Source organism: Trichosurus vulpecula, chromosome 1, assembly GCF_011100635.1.
Source record: "Trichosurus vulpecula isolate mTriVul1 chromosome 1, mTriVul1.pri, whole genome shotgun sequence".
NCBI lineage: Eukaryota > Metazoa > Chordata > Mammalia > Diprotodontia > Phalangeridae > Trichosurus > Trichosurus vulpecula.
In genome coordinates, this window is record NC_050573.1 from 44983514 (window position 1) to 45004933 (window position 21420).

The following is a 21420-nucleotide window of genomic DNA, read 5'->3' on the forward strand; positions in this document are numbered from 1 at the left end:
GAAAGTCAAACTGCTCCGATGTGTCCTCTGACATTTGCCCACAGGCTCTTTTTAATCCAATGGATCCAGTGCAACAAAAGAAAGGACAACATTGGCTCAACTTACTAAATTCCAAAAAGTAGTTAAGAGAATGGAAACTGAAAGTTGAATGATGATCAACGAATGGAAGGATGGCTAGGTGAGTGAATGGAGGGGAGCACCAATTTCAGATTCCTATATCCATGCCTCGGAAAGTCATTCTCTTCTGCTCGGTTTTAACTTTTATCAACCAACATTTCAACATGTAGTCTTCTCCCAGTCATCACTTCTAGTTCTCAACTGTACCATTTGTCTGGGTTCACTTGATCAATTGCCCCCTCCCCCCATTTTCATATTAACTCTCAGTTCACAACTCCACCAACAATGCATCAGTGTTCCAATTTTCCCACATCTTCTCCAACATTTATCATTTTCCTGTTTGTCATGTTAGCCAATTTGATAGATGTGATGTGGTACCTCAGAGCTGTTTTGATTTGCATTTCTCTAATCAATAGTGATTAAGAGCATTTTCTCATATGACTATGTGAACCATTTTCTGGATATCATCATCTCTTGTTTCTCCTTCCTTTTATTGTCAATTTCTTAGCAGTGCCCTTTCTAGGATAAGCCATAGATAGGAGAGGCAGAGAAATTCAGACTAGTCAGGTATGAGTGCTGAACCGTAGCTCTGTTAAAAAACTGGATATTGAATTAAAGGCTAGCACAAAATGGTTCTTTCCCTTAGGAAGCCTTTCCTGGTTCCTCTGGGCATTAATTCCCTCTTGCCCCTCAAGTTATTACGTACATACTTATACTTATCTGTTTTCACATTGCATTCCTTCAGAATGGTAACTCCTTGGGGACAAAGACTTTATTTTTGTCTTCATATCTCCAGTACCCAGCACTATGCTTGGCACATAGTTGGAAATTAAATTATACTTCTTAGATTGAATGGGATTGCTCTTCCTATCTTATACTACTATGAATTATTGAGAATTTTCTTTATTTTAGCTTTTAATACTATACTTTCATGTAAATAAATATATGTACACACAACTATATAAACACAAACACACATATGCAATACATGAAGGACTAAGAATTCACTCTGTACTTGTAAAGAACAGAAATGTACCAATCAGGCCAACTGACCAATGGAAGGGACCATCATTGGCCGGGGCCTCTGAGGTCCAGCACTGCCGTGTGACAACCTTCGACCCGGGTGATCCACCCTATCAGTCCGTCCGGCAGACGCTGGATTTCCTAAAAGCTGAAGACAAAACAACACAACACAGTCATAAGTTTCACCATCACTAGGCTCAAGGACATTTGCAAAGATCATTTCGGTTGGGGAGCAGAAGCTCTAAAGGCAACTAAACTTAGCTTTTAACTGAAAGGTTAGCTGAAGCACCTGGAAGAGAAGCAGACCAACATCAATCTCCAATCAAGTCATGTTTGGCCATGTCGCACAAAATGATTCACTTGGATGCCATGTTTTGGGTCTGCTATTGCTGTCCATAAAGAACTTGAACAAAAGTTGCAAAGGCTTATATTCTGGCAGAATAAAAATACATTTTTCCATTCCTTTAAAGACAATAGAGGTCTTCTCTTTAGAGTTTGAATCCTAAGGTGCCATATGAGTTGTTAATGTGTGTAGCCAAGGGATGTATTTCAATGGGTCTCATCTTTTTCTACCCAGGCAGTGTGGAGTAATGTAACTTTCGTGCCCTGAACTAGAAGGCAGGAGATCCAGGTTCCAGTCCCATCTCTTTCATTAACTAAGTATATGACCTTGTAGCAAGTCTCTCCCTTTCTCTAGTTTTGAGTTTCCTCTTTTTTAAAATGAGGAGATAAGACATTATGACTTCTATAATCTCTTCTATTTGTAGATCTATGATCCAATGCTCCATTCATCCTAGGGTTCTTTCCACACCTAGCATTTTATAGTTTTAAAAATTCAGATTTTTCCAAATGAATTCCTTGGAGCATAGCTGTCTATGTGAGCGTAATAAAAACCTATGGACTTGAATTTCCTTTGCATGTTCAAATTGCCTGAGCCTAGCTCTTTCTGTGCACTGCTATAAAACAAATCTCAATGACTTATGATGAACTAAGGAGAACTCCTGGCTTAGTTCACTGCCCATTTAGATGAAAAGCTTCAATTATTCCAAGGAAAAAGCAAAAGATTTGTAAAGTTTCATGATGCTTATTTGAATAAAAGAGCTTATGATGAACAAAGGGAGAATATATTCAATACTATGCTTCTCAAGCTGTGGGCAAAGACTCCTGGGTGTAGAAAGGTTAAAACCTTGAGACTTCCTGGACTGGTGGTGAAATCCTTGCTTGGTGATGGTCTCATATTTAGGACCTACTTGCAACAACATAATGGATTGCACCAATTCAGACTTGGGGGTGGGGTGGGATGGGGTGAATGAATGAGGTTGGGGGAAGGTTCAGGCTAACCAGTTCAAAGCTTCACCTGCATTTCCATTCCAAGGTACAGGGTATAGGAGGGGGTGATCTGAAAAGAGGGTGCAAATTAGAGATGTATGGGAACCAACTAGTGGATAGAATACTGGACTTATTCTCAGGAAGAGCTGGGTTCCAACACCACCTCTGACACCCGCTGTTTGACCCTGGTCATGTTGTTTAACCTCTCTGTGCCTCCCTTTCCTTATATAGGAAATGAAGGGGTTGGGTTCAATGACCTCCAAGGTTCCTTCCAACTCTAGGTCTTTGATCCTATGAAATCATTTAATCTCTCTGAGCCTCAATTTCTTCACCTATAATATGGAGGCAACAGTATCCAGACTACCTATACCACATAGAAATATTGTGAGGCTCCAATGCAAGATGATTTAGGCACTATCCGAATGCCAGTTATTATTATTGTTATTATTATTACTATTATTATTAAACACCTATTCTTGTAATGCTAGTAACTCAGGTCCAGGGAACAAGTTAGAGAGTTGTCTTAGGTATTGAGTACAAAGGCTGGCAAGGGATAGAAAATTCATCATTGAATCTGGGTGGCAGGAAGGGTAAGGCAATCTAGAAGCAATACATAGTCTTGTCTATGAACTCTTCCCTTCAATTTTGTTTTAAGTCAAAGAATAAAAGCCAAATACTTCAATCCACAATGATCTTGTCATCACTAGCAGTCATAACAATGGTGATGGGTGTATTGAGGAGGGGGGGGGAAGCACCAAAAAAGCCATACTTTCCGATAATTCTAGTTCAGCTAACCCTTAATTAAAATTTAGATTCAGTTGTCCTTTAATAAAAGCAGCCATTATTGTAATTCGTTCTCTGGGAAAATCATCATTATAAGCAAAGTAAGGAGGTCTTGAGCATGGTAAGAAGCCTGCAAAATGATGAGGCTGAGGAAATTAAAAAAAATGCATGAAGAATGAAAGTAGAGCCAGTGGAGAAAGTTCCCAAAGATGGGCACCAGGAAATCAAAAGAAGAAAGAAAGAAAACTGATTGGATTGGCAAGCAGATGGTAGAAGGGAGGATTTACTTCACACACCAAAGAACCTTCTCCATCTCTGGGAGCTGATTTTGTAAGCAGGACAGGAGCCCTGCTGTCACTCATCTGGACCTTCCAGGCACAGCAAGGGTCTTCTGGCTTCATGGGATCATTGTCGTGACTCTTCCTGGGGCTAGTTCTCTCAGGGCCAGGTGTGATCTCATTGTTCCTGATGACCTCACTGGGGGCAAACTGCTCTCCAAAGTCTTCCTCAATGCTGGTCTGCCGGGTCAGTGTTTTCCTACGGGCCAGGAGGGGCCTTGGACTTCTCTGGCATGAACAGTGGCTGCGGCCTGGGCAGCAGGGGGGGCCAGCATGAGGGGATGGGTGACCATGAACATTTCGGAAGCTAAACCGAGACTCCTCTTCCTCACTCCCACAGTCAAGCCCACTGTCTGGGCTCCGGGTGAGGGCTCGGCTAAATTTGTAACCCTTATCTTCAGGGGCAAAGTCTTCTGAGTGGTGAGCAAACCCGGACAGCCTATGCTTGGTTGGGAACCAGGTGGCCTGTTGGGCCTTGTCTTCAATGCAACACCTGGGGAACCTAGGCCCTCTGGACCCTGGGGCTTTCACCTTATAGGACAACCCTAAACCTTGTTTGTGCAGCAGCTCAGAATAGTCTCCATCCTCTTCGGCTACTTCTGGGATACTAAAAAGTTTTTTACTGTGGTGGGTCTGTTGGGGAAATTCGGACTGTTCCCAAAAAGTTGTATCGGTGGTGGTCCTATTTTCACAGAACTCCTTGAGTAGTATGGGATGATAAACCAAACAAAGAACAAAACAGAAGAATAGGTGCAGAAGAAAAAGTGAACGAGGAAACAGAAAATGAGGCCAAAAAAGGGAAGGAAAGAAAAATAAAGACAGAATTAGTTTTAGACATGATGACAAACGGAAGGCATGCGGCTTACTCAGTGGAGGGGGAATGGCAGGCTCTGGATGATTCTCTGAAAATAAAGACATGTTGAGAGTGTTGGAGAGAAGGCAGAAGATCACAGTACAAACAGAGGGCAGGCATACTGATGCTTGAAGAGGAAGGAGCCAAAGCAGCCCATTAAAAGAGAGGGGAAAAAAGAGAGAGAAAGAGAGAAAATCAAAAGTGGTACCTTAGAGAGAGGGGCTGGATGAGGGAGAGGTTCTAGGTTCTATGGGGATCAGAGCTAAGGATGGTTCCAAGCTCAGTGCCTAAGACAGGTTCTTCTTTTGTGTTTTCCATGCTGACAGAGTAGTGTCTATGGGATTACATTGTCTGTCCTGGACCATGTGTGTTTGGAATCCACCATGGATGGAGGCTTGCATCTCAGCCTACCTAGGTTGCTGGCCATGTGTCCTGTTGGTTGGGACAAGCTTTACATAGTACTCTTTCTCATTGGCAAAAGGCCCTGCTACAGGGGAAGCATTCCCAGGATGGTACCCCACACCGTAATGGGGGACCCCCACCAGCTGATGACAAGATGACACCAGCAGTTCTTTTACCCCCGAGCTGAAAACTTCACCCAACCAAGAAGCCTGAAGGCTTCAATATGACATAAAGCCCTCAACCAAATCCTGTTCCTGGACACCAGCCACCCCCAAGGAACAGAATACATACCGGGTAGAGAGAAGGGATGCACATTCGGAGAGGAGCAGCTGGAGGGAACATTCCATGTAGCTGTTTCTCAGATAGTAAATGAGAATGAATTCGTCTGTTAAACATGCAAAGTACCTCCGTATACTGGAGAGCACATATCGGTGTTGTAGGTGTGGGCACCTTTGTGTGTGGGACCTGAGGATGATTTGGAGGGGGAGGGGAAAGGAAAGATTCCATTGGCTTTCTCTTATGGGGGTACCACAATGTTTCCCCCCTGGAGGGAGGGTGGTAATTTCTTTCTTTCCTTAGGAATCTTTAGAGATTGATGCATTTTACCACTATTGAGAGACCCTGTTGGGTGAGGAGACAGCATTGCTCAACTGGATTGGCCCCTACAAGATGCACATAGAGTAGTTGGGCAGAAAGGGACTCAAGAAAAGTGTGGGAAAAAATCATCAGGTGCCATTTGCACAAAAGTGGAGAAAAACTGGGGGTACTATTGGGTTGCAGAAGGCGCTAATTGAAAAAGCTTCAGTGCTCACCAGGGATGGAAGTGCAGATTATTTGGGCCAGTAAATAAAGTAGGTGTACCACAGAGTTTGGAAAGATGGAAGAATCACCATACTTCAGATACCTGAGAGGGACTTTAGAGTTGAACTAGACCAGCCCATGTCTCAACAGTTATTCAATCTAGTATATCATCATTCCCTCAGTAGAATGTAAGCTTCTTGAGGACAGGGGCTATTGGGTCTTTGTCTTTGTGTCCCAGGTGCCTAGCACAGTGTCTGTCCCCTAGTCAATGCCTGATAAATGCTGTTGGATTGAATTGTTGAACTGAGGATTTAGGGCTGGAAAGGCACCTTAGAGGTCATCTACCCAACTCCTTTATCTTACAGATGAAGATGGTGAGACCCATAGAAAGTTAAATGACTTGCCCAAGGACACATAGGTAATAAATAGTAGAGTTGGGATTTGGATACAATTCACTTGATTCCAAATTCGGTCCACTGTTATTCAAACTCCTCTTGAAGACCTCCAGTAAAGGGGAACCCAAAAGGTCCCAGCGAGATTTGAACTTTGGCTACTGGGTTCATTACTGTAGAACCATTTTTTAAAGAAAAACTCTTAGTGTAAAATAATTTCATAATTCCTCTTCCTGCTTTCCTTCTCTCCTGCCCCCCACCACACCAACTGTAGAATCTTAATTTCCCACTGCTTTGTATTTTAACTTTCATGGAATTTAGTCATAGAGGACTATGTCAGCACTGGCCAAATAAATGAAGATCAAAGAAAGGTATAAAGATACTGGATTTTTGCTCCTGTAGACTTTTTGGCATGGAGGTTATAGAGGAAATTCCTGGTAGAATGTAATCTCCTTGAGGGCAGGACTGTTCCATTTTAGTCAGTGCCTGATGCTCAGTGAGTAGGTGTTTAATAAATTCTCACTGAGTTTAATTGCAGCTGAGTTTGCTGACCTCTAAGGTCCCTTCTAGTTCAGAGAGTCTGGGGCAACAGGAACCACCAGTGGGAGATAAGAAGCCTACTGAGGACAAGATTTGACATTGTTACTCCTAAAGACATGGGAGTCTATAGAAGTAGTAGTGGTGGGGCTGTCAAAGTGCACAGTTCATGGGAGAGAGAGGTTTTTGGGATTTAGTCATAGCACGTTGGAAGAACCTGCGTCAGGTCTGTCTCTATGCAAGGCATCACTGACTTAGTAGCCATATTGGGATGATGGGTTTGGTTTCTTCCATTCAAACCACATGAACCAATGCTCCACTATGGTTTATAGCTTCTCACTGGAGAAACAGAGGAATTCAGTGAGCTTCACTGAGGGCAAGGGGGAGATTTCCACAAATTGGACAAACATTCCCTAGAGTCTCCCCCAGAATTGACACACTCTTAAACTGTTGGAATAGAAGCAGGGCAGCTCCAAGGAAGGAGGAAATAGAGTAGGTCTATTTATTCTGATGTGGATAAGGGAAAAGGGGGAAGGACAAAGGACTATCTTCCATTTGTGAGATTATTCTTCTTTTTTATGGACCTATGATTTCACAAGTGTAGGAATTTTCCCTAGGATAGGGAGGGAATTCACTCTGTCAATGCTGATCAGTACTTGCTCTACAACTGGTGGTGTTAGAGCCACCTGGGAAACTCAGAGGTTAAGTGACTCGCTGAGACTTACAAAACCAGATTCTTTTAGCTAGCACCTAGACCAGCTCTTGATCCATTATACCTTTATTACCCCCCTCTCCCTACCCCCAGCATACGGTTCCCTGGTTCAAAAGGTTCCATTGATGCCTCATTACCTTTGGGACAACATTCCTCCTCCTTAGACTGAGGCTTTCCTTACTCATTTGGTCTTTTCTCTCCTACTATGGAGAGAAAACTAGTCTTGGAGTCAGAAGACCTGGGCTCAAGTCTTGCCTCTGACCTACATTTGGCTGTGTGACTCTGGGCTTTATTTTTTCAGCTTCTCATTTTACCTTCAGTGCTGTAGGTCCTTTCTAAGATTCTAAGTTGCAGAAAAGGTGCCTCTCTGCATTGCTAGAAGAAGTTTCTTTATCTGAGAGCTCCCCACTTGACTGAAATAACAGATCTAGTTTCCATCCCTATACATAGTACACTCTAAATTTGCTGAAGCACATTCATGAAGCATACAACAAAATGCTCTATGAGGACCAAAGGGGAGTGTGTGTGTGTGTGTGTGTGTGTGTGTGTGTGTGTGTGTGTGTGAAATCAAGGAAGGTTTTGTGGACGAGGTGGCATGTGCACTCAGCTTTTAGGATGGGTAGGAAACCAGCAGACAAAGAGAGGGTAGGAGGGCATTCCAGTCAGAGAAGAGATTACAAACAAAGGTGGGAAAATATGGTGTGCGCTCAGACAGAGAATAGACTGTAGAGTATGTTGGGGTCAGGAATACAAGATAAGGCTGGAAGGGTATAATAGTACCAGGTTGTGGAAAGTCTTGAATTCCAAGGAAAGAAGTTTGAACCATCCTTGACAGGCAATAGGGAGCCATTGAAAATTTTTGACCAGTAGAATTGCATAACTAAATCTCTCTACCTTATTTCTCCAACTACAAAGAAAACTCATTAGGGCAGAAGTTATGTGTTATACCTCACTGCACCTCTAGTTGGGCACACAGAAGGTGACAGAAGTACCTGCATCGGCTTTCCCCCTGCCCCTCCCATGACCCAAAGGGGAATTATTGATGAAGTGAGGCAGAGAGATGCATGCCATTCCTGGTGCCAGGTCAATAGAAAGAAAGAAGCTGCCTTGAGATTAAGCATTTTACATGTGCAGTTTATGGGACCATCTAGAACCGGGGTGCCTGAGCTGACCAAAGGGACAAAAAGAGAAGGAGAGATGGCCCAATGAGAGAGAGACCCAGCCTCAGCTAGAACTGCTCCTGGCCACTGACCTTAAGTGTGTTGTGCGGGGTTCCACTGGACCGCCTCCTGCCCCCATCCTCCAGCTGCATTTCTGAATACAGTTCCTCCTCATCTTCTTCCATGATGTCAGACAGGTCGGAGCCCCGGCTGCTCTCTGTGTGATATTCCTCTCCATGACCATAGTGTGACTGTGGCACCAGAGTTGAGAGAATAGGATAATTACTGAAAATGGGACCTTGGCTTTCCCCATGGCACCTCTCTCCTCATACAGGGTGCTGGGGTTTCTCTAAAAACCTAAATCTTTTAGGATTCAAAGCTGAATAGTCACTTAGAGATCATCAATGGAGAAAGCACAGGCTCCTCTCTTAAACAGTAAGTTAAAGGCATTCAGATGGCACAGTGGTTGAAGGGCCAGACTTAGAATCAGGAAGACCTGGGTTTAAATCCATACTAGCTATGTGTCCTTGGGCAAGTCATTTCATTTTTTATAGCCTCAATTTCCCTAATCTCTAAATTGGAGATAATAATAAGAACCTGCCTTACAGATTCTTTTTTCCTCCTCCTCCTCCTCTTCCTTCTCCTCCTCTTCCTCCTCCTTCTCTTCCTCCTCCTCCTCTTTTTTCTTTTTTTTCCTTCTCCTCTTCCTCATCCTCCTCTTTGTTTTCCTCTTCCCCCTTCTACTTTTCAATTTTAACATAGGCTTTCTTATTGTCAAGTACAGTTGTCATTTTCCCTCTAGGTTTTTGGACCAGATCTTGGATTTCATTGTCCCATTTGTCCCACTGAGGAAACCCCCTCTGCCAATACAGATAAGCACCTGCTTCTGGACTTACAATCTTTGTTTCTCAGGGCATTGGGCAAGTAAATGTCTTGCTCAGGGTCACACAACTAATACATATTAAAGGTAGAACTTGAACCTGGGTCTTCTTGCTTCTAACCATGATGCCTCACTTCATGATTCTTCAGGGATTCTTAAACTGAGGTCTGTGAACTTATTTTTCCTAATATTTTGATAATTATATTTCAGTATAATTGGTTTCCTTTGTAATACTTGTTGTTCTTAGTTGTGTCTGACTCTTTGTGACCCCATTTGGGGGCTTCTTGGCAAGGGTAGTAGAGAGGTTTGCTATTTCCTTCTCCAGATCATCTTACAGATGAGGAAACTGAGGTGAACAGGGTGAAGTGACTTGCCCAGGGTCACACCTCTAATAAGTATCTGAGACCAGGTTTGAACTCAGAAAGAGCAGTCTTCCTGATTCTCCAGACCCAGCTTCTCTTTTGTAATACTATGTAACCCATTTAATTTGTAATCTGTTAAAATGTGAGCTCCTTGAGATCAGGGATTGTCTTTTGCCTTTCTTTGTATCCCCAGGGCTTGGCATAGTGCCTAGTCCATAGTGGGTGCCAAATAAATATTTATTGACTGGCTATCTAGGTATTTTCTTTTATATATTTAAAAACATTATTCTGAGAAGGGATCCATAGAGTTTATAAAAAGGATTAAGAACCTTTGCTTCAGGTTAATGAATGGATAATTCCAAATAATAGAGAAAAGTATCTATCCACAGGAGAGGGGTAAGGGTCCATATACTTTACCTTTGCAGATCAGTTCAATGAGTATTACTAAGCACGTCCTATCAGAGGTTTTGCTAGGGACAACTGAATTCTTTGGTTAAAATGACACCCTGGGGATAAATAGTAAAATTCAGCTCCCCAGGTGGTGGCCAGGTGACTGCTGCCAAATGGGAATCATTAAGAACTGGCCCCTGCCAGATACGTGGGCTGCCAATTACCTGTTTGCCCAGCTCAGAACCCTTCAGAAAATCATCCACAGAAGCTCCTCTCCTTTTGATGTCTGGTGAGTCATAGCCATCCTCTTCTTCCTCGTCAGAGTTTGCATAATGCCCAGCCCTGCTCCTGTCCTCGAACAGACTCCTTTTCTCCAACTTGGGGGGGAAAAGAAGAGAAGCAAGTGAGGCAGGGCTAGTTATCTCTGGCAAGAACTAAAAAAAAGATGAGAAGTTGGTGTTAGGGATAAGAATAACAGACCTTTAGATGTCATTTTACTGTTGGCAAATTGAGCTACATGATCTCACACCACCTAGGTGAGGGATGTGCTATTATTATATTGTTATATTATATATTCGCTATTCATTATATCTCCCATTTTACTGATAAGGAAACAGGTATAGAAGGCCTAAGTGACTTGCCATGACCACACAGCTAGTGAGTATTGTGGCAAGATCTGAACTGAGGTCTTCCTACCTTTACCTTTGAGAAAGGAGAAGTGGTTAAGGTGCTAGACTTGAGGGCAGAAAAAGCTGAGTTCAAAACTAGTTTCAGATACCTCCTAAGTGGGTGACCCTGGGCAAGCCAGTAAATCTGTTTGCCTCTGTTTTCTCAATTATAAAACAAAGAGCTTAGACTAGTTGACCTTGGAAGACCCCTTTAACTGCAATTATATGATCCTATGGAACTCTATGGGCATCTTTGTTCATTCAGAAATGGAAAGATCGGCATTGATGACCTCTGAGGTACTTTCTGTTTCCAAGTCTATGACATCTGTGGACCTGTTTGCTCATCTAGAAATGGAAAGGTTGGTAGAGATGACCTCTGAGGTCCTTTCTAGCTCTGGATTGATGAGGCCATGACTTTGCTGACATTGAGCTACGTTAAGACATCCAAAGAGTCCTCAATGTACATATTCTACTTTGCTTCTGAGCAACTCCGTCCCTACTTCAGGACATACAAACAATAATGACTTGGCCATTTCATAGATAAGGAAAATGACTTGCCCAGGGTCATACAGCGAGCATATATGTGAGGCAGGATTCAAACTCAATTCTTCCTTACTCTAATTATGAAATTCTACTTCTCATGTTTAAGACTTATGGGATCAGAAAAATCACTAGCTCTCTTAACACAGCACCTGGCACACAGTAGGTCCTTAATAAATGTTTATTGACTGATCTTAATGCAGGTTAAAATCACATTAGCTATCTTGGTGGCCTTATATGGAACTTGAAGTCCTCTAAAACTCCCAAGTTTTTTTCTGAGAAGATGCTGCTTAGTCATACTTCACCCAGTTCCTAGCCTTTGAAAAATATACTAGTAGGGAAGGACAACAGCTAGCAAGTGGATTTCAGAGTGGGTCAGGCCATCCCTGGCAAAGCCATTGCAGAGAGGCTCAGGACAGTTGGAGCTTGGGGTTCACCTGTGGGTGTCATGTTTTAAGGAAGTTGGCTTGAATATGTAGAGTGGGTGTGTGTGTGAATAATAAGAGGCCTGCCTTTAAACATTTGAAGGAAGAGAGACTTAGATGTTCCCCCCTTGGCACCAGAGCACAGAACTAATGGGTAGAGGCTGCAAAGAAGTTGATTCAGGCTTGATGTCAGAGAACTGTCCAAAACGGGAATGGACTACCTACCATGACAGGTCTTGAGTTCTCCTCCCTGGAGGTCAGGTGGAGGCTGGAGGATAACCTTTTCAAGGATGTTATAGAACTTTCTTCCTGCCCAGAAATCATAGGAGACTGTGCTCCAACAGAATCTGAGCTCAAGTGGCCCTAGCTGTCATCCTAATTCAGTCCACTGGATGGCACTAACTGCTCAATCCTAAAGATTTTTTCTTGGCTCTTCTACCTTTTTGCGTAGATACTTTGGAGAAGAAATGTAGCTAGTTTTTCTGATCTTGACTACTGTGTCTACTAATATTGACTTTATAAGGGTGACTTATCCTCCTGGATTTGGCTTTCTGAGATCCTAGACATGCAGAGATTCTCCATTAAGTAGAATACAGAAGTGAGGTGGGGACCAGCTATTTGGGGACACAGCCCAGAATAGAGAAGATTCAGGGGGAACATGATAGTGTCTTCATGTATTTGAAAAGCTGTCCTAAGGAAGAGGGATTAGTCTTGCTCTGCTTAGCCCAGGAGGTCAGAACCAGGAGTAATGGGTGGAAGCTACCACAATGCAAATTTAGGGCGGATATCAGGAAAATTTCTTAACTGTTAGAGCTGTCCAAAAGTGAAATGGGCTGTAGGTAGTGGATTCCCCTTACTGGAGATCTCAAGCAGAGGCTGGATGATTGCTTTTGTTTTTGTTTTTTTGTTTTTGGCTGCTAGATGGTACAGTGGATAGAGCACTGGGTTTGGAGTCATAAAGTCCTGAGTTCAAATCCAACCCCAGATACTCACTAGCTGTGTGACCCTAGACAAGTCACTTAACATCAGTCTCCTCAACTGTAACATGGGCATAATAACAGCACTTACCTGGCAAGGTTGTTGTGAGGACCAAAATGAGATAATATTTATAAGATTTATAAAATTTTAGCACAGTGCCTGGTGCATAGTAGTTGATGCATGTGTATATACTACCTATCAGCAGCAGCATCATTGTCATCATCGTTACATTGTAGAGAGTATTCTTAGTCAGATATGGGTTGGAATAGATGGCCCTGAGTAAAGTTCCTTCTAACACTGACATTCTATGATTCTGAATAAAACAATGAAAGAGAGAGAAGGAATGGGGAAGACTCTTGTGAAGACAAAATTCCTCACTAAGAGCTCTGGGATTTGGGTATTCCAAGGGGTCACAGGTCCCCAGAAATATCACAGCTCCACAAAGAGACCTGCTTCTGCACGGATGATGAGGATGGCATTAGTCCTATCTACTAATATTGGTTTTTATAAAGGTGAGTTATATGTATACCTTTGAGAAAGAAACTTTCTCAAGGACTGTATTCTCAGCAAAACCTTGCGGATTTACGTGGTTTTGTGGAGACTCTATTTTTTGACTTTGAGCCATCCATTGAAAGGCATCAGTCCTAGAGAACCTGGTTCGCACCTTTTATTTACCACTTTCAAGCTGGCTGACCACCTGGGAACAGTGGGAGGAAAAAGCAATGGCTCTGAAGTCACACAATGTGGGTTCAAATCTTGCCTCTTGACATAGTACCTGTGTGACTCTGGATAAGTCATTTAATCTCCATAGCCCTCAGTTTCCTCTTGTATAAAAGGGGTTCCCTTCTTGCATTAAATCAATGCTGTAATGAGTCTTGTTTCCTTCATCTATAGTGTTATTAACAATGTTTGCACTACCTACCTCTGAGAGCTGTAGAAGGAAAGTCCTTTGTAATCCTTAAAGGACTATAGAAATGTGTCTTTTTAAAATTATTTATTCATTCATCAAACTTTTATTTGTCCCTACAGTAAACTGAGGGAAATTTGCTACCATGGCTTAAAAGGTTAGAACAAGATGTTTTTAAATATCCATTGCCCACTGTGTCCTTTTAATGGTTCTAGACTATTTGTGTCCGTCCTGTGGTAGAGCCTTCTGAGCTCAAATTGGTCTGATCAGCCACAGTCAGACATACTGTATATTGATCCTGACACAATGATATCATTTTGGGCTCCCTCTTGTAGGAAGGACAACAACCAATCATTGATAGTTCCCAAGGATTGGTCCATATACATATCCTCACTCTTAGTGGGATCTTCAGTTATTAAAATGTAAGACTGCACTAAGACTTTGGGGACACCCTCCATATCCAGAAGAAATTGTGCCTTGACTGTTAGATTTGTCCAGAGGAAATTGTACATTTCTGGATGAAGGAACTAGCATTAGACTACATTTTTCTCATCCAAGAATGGTTAAGAAGGATCCTTTTGTATATTCTGTTCACATCTTATAGAGACCACATGATGCAGTGGCTGAGCCTTGAATTCAATCAGATGGAAGACAAGAGAAGTAAAGGGTAAAAGGGAGGGAGGGAGGAAGATGTGAAAAAGAATAAAGGAAAGGAGGAAGGGAGGAGGAAAATGTGAGAAAGAAGAAAGGAAGGGAGGGAGGGAGGGAGAAATGGAGATAGAGAAGAAAGGAGAGAAGGAAGGATATGAAGAAAGGAATGAAAGAAGAAAGGAAGGGAGGGAGGAAAATGTGAGAAAGAAGAAAGAAAGGAAAGGAGGGAGGGAGGAAAATGTGAGAAAGAAGAAAGGAAGGAAGGGAGGGAGGGAGGAAAATGTGAGAAAGAAAAAAGAAGGAAGGGAGGGAGGGAGGAAATGTGAAAAAGAAGGAAGGAAGAAAGGAAAGGAGGGGGGAGGAAAATGTGAGAAAGAAGAAAGGAAGGGAGGGAGGAAAATGTGAGAAAGAAGAAAGAAAGGGAAGGAGGGAGGAAAATGTGAGAAAGAAGAAAGAAAGGGAGGGAGAAATGGAGATAGAGAAGAAAGGAGAGAAGGAAGGATATGGAGAAAGGAATGAAAGAAAAAAGGAAGGGAGGGAGAAAAATGTGAGAAAGAAGAAAGGAAGGAAAGGAGGGAGGGAAGAAAATGTAAGAAAGAAGAAAGGAAAGGAGGGAGGGAGAAAATGTGAGAAAGAAGAAAGGAAGGGAGGGAGGGAGAAATGAGATAGAGAAGAAGAGAGGAAAGGAAAGAAGGAAGGAAATGGAGAAAAGAATGAAAGAAGAGAGGAAAGAAGAGAGAAAAGGGGGTGGGGAAGCATGAAAAAGAAGAGAGGAAGGCAGAAAGAGGGGGAGAGAAGAAAGGAGGAGGGGAAAGAGGGAAGGAAGGACAGGACAAGGGAAAGGAGAGGGGAAGAAAAGAGAGAGGTGAAAGGAAGAATAGAAGGAAGCCTTGGAAAGTAACTGTAGGCCAAATGAAGGAAGGAGGATAATAAAGTACGCATGAGAAGGAGAAAGGAGAGGGAGAAGTGTGGGAAGGAAATGGGAAGAAAAGAAGGGAGGGATAAAGAAGGAAGAACACAAGACAGGACAGAAGGAAAGGTAGTAGGGGAAGGCAGATATCAGGCCCTCCTGCTTTGGTATTTGTTGAGATTCAGGGTAGCAGCAAGTAAGGACACTTCCAATGCAGACAGAACAGATGGTTCCAGCACAGACTGGGTGGAAGGGAGCAAAGGGTCAAGTTCTTTCCCGGCAGGGACCACGTCTGTTGCAGCTCTCCCTGTGTAAGCCCCAGCAGAGCCTCAGGTGGATGAGGATGAGCATGGGAGAGGGAATCACTTTGAAACCTGAACCACAAAGGAAGCCCTAGAGCCTCCCTGCTTCCTGCAGTGGAGGTTGCTTCTGCTTTAGATGGGAATTATGTCCTGCTTAGCCAGCATCTCTCAGGAGCAGGAACAAGGGAAGGAATAAGAAGGTCCCTCTTTTAAGCAAGCCTCTACTTTTCAGGCCTGTAGCATCTTAGGAGCCAATGCTCTTTTAGATACAAGGTGGTGTTCAGATGATCACAAAGCCTTAGAGCAGAAATGGTCTTCAGAACTTGAATCTAACCCTTTTCTTTTCCTGAGCTCCAAGGAGCTAGGATTTGATTTAGGTGATGCAGTGGATAGAGAGCTGAGCCTGGAGTCAGGAAGACTCCTCTTTGTGAGTTCAAATCTGGCTTCAGATGCTTACTAGCTGTGTGACCCTGGGAAAGTCACTTAATCCTGTTTCCCTCAGTTTCCTCATCTGTAAAATGAGCTGGAAAAGGAAATGGCAAACCACTCTGGTAGCTTTGCCAAGAAAATGGGGTGGCAAAGAGTTGGACACAACTGAACAACAACAAAAAATCTATGTGCATTGTCTGGCAATATGGTGGCAGAGGAGATAGAGCTGACTTCCCTGGTGGCCTCTGTTCCTTTCCTTTAAAATGCTTTCATTACCAGAAGGGCCCTGGTGACACTCACCAGCCCCTGAAGCCCTCATGAATGGGTTCAATAAGATAATCCTTCCGGCTCTAAATCGATGGTCCTGCGTAGTTTTACTTCAGTGGTTGATGAATGCTCTCAGGATAGCAATTTTTTGGAGCTGCTATTTCATTAGTATTGGTGAGGAAATTTTTAATACTAAGGAAATTTTCTCCTTCAGTGAAGGCAGGCCTCTTCTCTTCAACTTAGAGTCTTTTTTTTCTCTAAATAGCTATTTATTTATTTAATATTTTTAGTTTGGCTGCTTGCAGTATTTTCTCCTTGGGAGCTCTGGAATTTGGCAACAATATTCCTAGGAGTTTTCTTTTGTGGATCTTTTTCAGGAGGAGATCAGTTTCTATTTTACCCTCTGGTTCTAGAATATCAGGGCAGTTCTCCTCGATAATTTCTTGAAAGATGATATCTAGGCTCTTTTTTTGATCATGGCTTTCAGGTAGTCCAATAATTTTTAAATTATCTCTCCTGGATCTATTTTCCAGGTCAGTGGTTTTTCCAGTGAGATAGTTGACATTGTCTTCCATTTTTTCATTCCTTTGGTTCTGTTTTGTAATATCTTGATTTCTCATAAAGTCACTAGCTTCCACTTGCTCTAGTCTAATTTTTAAGATAGTATTTTCTTCAGTGGTCTTTTGGACCTCCTTTTCCATTTGGCTAATTCTGCTTTTCAAGGCATTCTTCTCCTCATTGGCTTTTGGGAGCTCTTTTGCCATTTGAGTTAGTCTATTTTTTAAGGTATTATTTTCTTCAGTACTTTTTGGGTCTACTTTAGCAAGTCATTGACTTGTTTTTCATGGGTTTCTCACATCACTCTCATTTCACTTCCCAGTTTTTCCTCTATTTCTCTGACTTGCTTTTCCAAATCCTTTTTGAGCTCTTCCATGGCCTGAGGCCAGTTCATGTTTTTCTTGGAGGCTTTTGATGTAGGCTTTTGACTTTGTTGACTTCTTCTGGCTGTATGTTTTGGTCTTCTTTGTCACCAAAGAAAGATTCCAAAGTCTGGGACTGAATCTGAGTCTGTTTTTGCTGCCTGGCCATGTTCCCAGCCAACTACTTGACCCTTGAGTTTTTCATCAGCAGGGTATGACTGCTTGTCCCCTTGAGGGGATGAGCTGTTGTTTTCAGAGCTATTTCTATACAGCAAGCTCTGCCACACCAGCGCTCCTCCTCCCCCAAGAACCACCAACCCTGACCCAACTTAGATCTTAAGCAGGCTCTGCACTCCTGCTCTGATCCCCCACTTAATTCCGCCCACCAGGTGGGGCTGGAAGCAACTGCAGCTGTAGTTTGTAGCTGCAACACCCCTGCTGCCCCAGGGGTAGTGGCCTAACCGAGAACTCCTTTCACTCTGTCCCCTGCAGCTTTTCCCCCTAACCTTCTCTGTTGTCTTTGGTGTTTGTGGGTTCAGAAGTCTGGTAACTGCCATAGCTAACTGATTCAGGTTGCTAGGGCCTGTTCCGCCCCGCTCCCAGTCTGGTTGGTCCAGGCGCAGGCCATGCTGAGCTCTGCTCCACTCTGCTCCCAGCTCTGTTTGCGATTGACCTTACCCAGTGACCATCCAGGCTGTCCTGCCCTGGAGCCCTACTTCCCTCTGCTATTTTGTGGGTTCTGCAATTCTAGAATTTGTTCAGAGCCATTTTTTATCAGTGTTAGGAGGGTCCTGGGGGAGAGCCCTAGGTAAGTCCCTTGCTTTCCAGCCGCCATCTTGGCTTTGCCTCCCCACCCCCCCCTCCTACTTAGAGTCTTAGAAAATTTGCCTGGAGCACTTGGAAGTTAAGCCACTTGCTCACTCACACAGCCACATGTACCCCCATCAGAGGCAGGGATTGAACCCAGATCTTGACTCTGAGGCCAGCTATCCATGCCACCAAGCTGATTCTTTAATAATAATTACAATAATAATCCTTTAACATTTGCAAAGCACTTTGCATACATGACCTAATTTGAGCCTCACAATGACCCAGTGAAGAAAGAAAAAGGAAGGATAGGAAGAAAGAAAGATATGTAAGGCAGTGAGGATGAAGGAAAGGAAAGAGAAACAAGGAGGGGAAGGGAGGGAGAGGAAACAAACATTTATTAAGTGCCTATTATGTGCCAGGAAATGTGCCAAGTGCTGGAGAAAGGGAGGAAGAAGGCATGAAAGGAGAATAATGGGAAGGAAAGTAAGATTCCTCAAGGCCAGGTAAGTGCTCTACATCATGACACACTTCCATTGTTAATTACACTTTTCCTGTGTTTAGAAGTCATGTCGTCCAAAACAAATCATGAGCTTTGTAAGGGCTGGGGCTGTTTTGTATAAGCTTATTACAGTCTTTTATTGGAAAAGAATATACGACTGAGATGAGAAGAGCAGTCAAAATACCAAGGAACCTGGTGGCAGGAGTTATTATCTCCTGGGATATCCTCTTCTCAGAACATTTCCTTCCTCCATTATCACCTTTTCAAAACTGAAATCCATGATCCTAATCACAGCAGTTCCCATGGCATTTATGAGCTGTGACCACGTCACATGTGTGGCCTCTGGAAGTAGTTAGCAGAAAACAGGTGGAAAGTGATGAACAGATATTTCTAGTGGAAGAGAATATTTAGAAAGGGCTGAAGGAACTCTGAAATTCTACTCCAAAAGCATGAAAAACCCCACTTTTTCAGGGGGGGGGGCAGAAATCCCCAAGTTCAAATCTAGCCTCAGGAACCTATTATCTGTGTGACCCTATCAAGACCTCTTAACCTCTCTCAGCCTTAGTTTTCTTATCTGTGAAATGGAGATAGTAATGCCCTGTACCTCCAGGATCACATGAGAACTCCTAACATAGTATATGTGAAGCCCTTTGCTAACCTCAAAGCGCTATATAAATGCTTGCTATTTTTAAAATTATAGCTACTTTTAGCTATCTATTATTGAAATGTGGGTCTTGCCTCTGACACGAACTAGATATACAGTCATGGACATTAATCTCTCAATTGACGGCAATGTGGAGTTATTGAGTTAGTGCATCCAGTTCACGTGAATCTTGCAAAGTGCATCAACCTTTGCATCGCAAATGATGGAAATCATATTGAAGATGTTATTTGTTAAAATTCCAATTAAATAAAATGTTGGTGAAAATTTCATTCATTTCATTTCTTGAAAATGTGCATTTTTGCCTATGTGTCCAGACTTTAGAAACACCCTGTAGAAGGCAATAAACATTCATTGAATTGAAATGAATTAAATTGATTGGCGATATTAGGTTGGCCACTTCCCCAAAGAAAACAAACCAATAAGGGCAAAGGAATCCCTACTTACTCGATTGCTCTCTGCCATCCGTTGTGCGGCTTCCCGGGCCATGGCTTTAGCCACAGTGTTGGGGACTGGGGCGCCCTGCGGCTGTGGGAGAATCCGATTGGGTGAGGGTGACCGCCTCCCAGGAGCCGAGCTCGGAAAATTGGATGCCGGAGGTTCCAGCATGTGGCTGTGTGTGGGAGCAGCCGAGCGAGTCTGCTCCCAAGACTCATCCATTTTGATATGGGGACCCAACTGTTCGTCTTTGGTATCTGGGGCTCCGGCACTTGCTAATGGCTTAGGTTTGGGAGTAGTTCGAGGGTGTGGGGTTGGAGGCACCAGTAGGTCGGGTGGAATGGCAGCTGTTAAGGAGTCCATGGATTCACCTTGGGTGGAAAGTGTTCTCACGGTCACCTCCTTGGCTTCCAGGTTCCGGATGCGGATCAGCTCCACCGTTGTGCTGTCAGCTGTCGGGAAGATGACTTCAGCCACCTGAGGACACAGAGAGCCAACTTAAAGGCTGGTTGACAGATGCCCTTCCTGGTGTTATCTATTAGACCCATATCGTTTCTCTTCCCAATAGTCAGTGAAAGGAAAACTGTCTACTGTGAGGAGTAAGTAAATGCTAATTACTGCCAGGTCTAACTGCCCATCTAACTGGAAGAAATGTGGAGTTGGCCAAGCCAAGTTCAAACTGGGCAGGAAATCCTGTGCCAAACAGACATGGCTTGAACAAAATATGTTTAATGAGAAACATTTGGGACCTAATGGGCCCAGTGAGAGGGTTCATCATCTTTTCATGTCTGATATGAAGGGACCAGGGGCTGGTTGACTTGATGGTGATCTTTATCATTTAACAGGAAGGTGTGGAATAATCCAAAGTACTGCTGGTCTGTTACAATGCCATTTTAGAGCCTCATTCCTCTAGGTCAGGGGTTTTTAACTTGGGATCTAAGGTCTATGGCCTGATTTCAGGGGGTCCATGAACTTAGATGGAAAAAGACGTCTTTATTTTTACTGCTACTGGAATTGTTTCCTTCAATTATTTAAAAAGATGGTTCTGAAAAAAAGGTCCCCAGGCTTTACCCAGCTGCCATGGGGGAACAGGAACCAAAGAAAGGTAATAGACTCTTGCTCTGGATTAAGGTAATGTCCTCTATTCAAATGCCAATACCCCAAAGAGGCATAAGTCATTTTAGCTATGATTTCCTTTAGTAATTAAAGACAATTAATTGTTAACTAGGAAAATTAATAAGGAGGGATAGCTCTTTCCAGCTACCAATAGTCCAATTAATTAATAGCAGTATGCTATAGTTTAAAGGTCTCTGGATCTGGAGGTAGTTGATCCAAGTTTGAATTTCAGCTTTGCTGCTTGCTACCAGGACAGCCTTGGGAAAATTACCACCTTTCTGGATCTCAGTTTCCTCATCTGAAAAATAGGAAGTTCTGACCAAATAACATCTGAGGTCCATGCTAGCTCTCAACCCATGGTTCCATGAACCTTTCTAGAATTGGAAAAGACTTTAGAGAGTATCTTCTCTGGTAAATTCGGCTCAGGTTAGCTGGAGTCATGTCTTAAAATTTTCTAGGAATGGTACTCAGGACTTTTGTTGGGAATTATATGAAATGTTTGGAGAAAGGCACTGGGAAGGGCTGGTTAAGATGAGATACTGAATGGAAAGAGAGAGGGCAGTTGGGGGTTAGGCTAAAGGCATCAGGGACCTTATTGGGAAGGAATGCTGAAAGTGGAGAGAGTTCACCTTGCTTCATAGTTTTTTTCCTAAGTTGGTTTTGGGGAGTCTCACATGGTCAATGGCCTCTGCCCTATACAAAAGAACACCATGGTGCTCAGGAGGAGTGGAGGTATCATCCACCTTTTCTTTGGGAGGCATCAAATCCAGTGATGCACAGAATTGGAATTTGGATATAATGTGATAGACTCACTGAATGC

At 43.1% G+C, this 21420-nt stretch overlaps 1 protein-coding gene across 7 annotated transcripts in view; it reads right to left on the reverse strand.

Moving 5' to 3' along the window:
- Positions 1-21420, reverse strand: part of RIMBP2 (RIMS binding protein 2) — a 158770-nt gene that overhangs the window by 26183 nt on the left and 111167 nt on the right. For all 7 annotated transcript variants that reach the window (XM_036758813.1, XM_036758781.1, XM_036758773.1 and 4 more), the window contains exons 10-13: positions 19494-19961; positions 10304-10456; positions 8540-8698; positions 1171-1288 (exon numbers count right to left, since the gene is read on the reverse strand). In XM_036758813.1, the coding sequence (XP_036614708.1) occupies positions 1171-1288; positions 8540-8698; positions 10304-10456; positions 19494-19961 (898 nt within the window). The remainder of the gene's footprint in view (positions 1-1170; positions 1289-8539; positions 8699-10303; positions 10457-19493; positions 19962-21420) is intronic.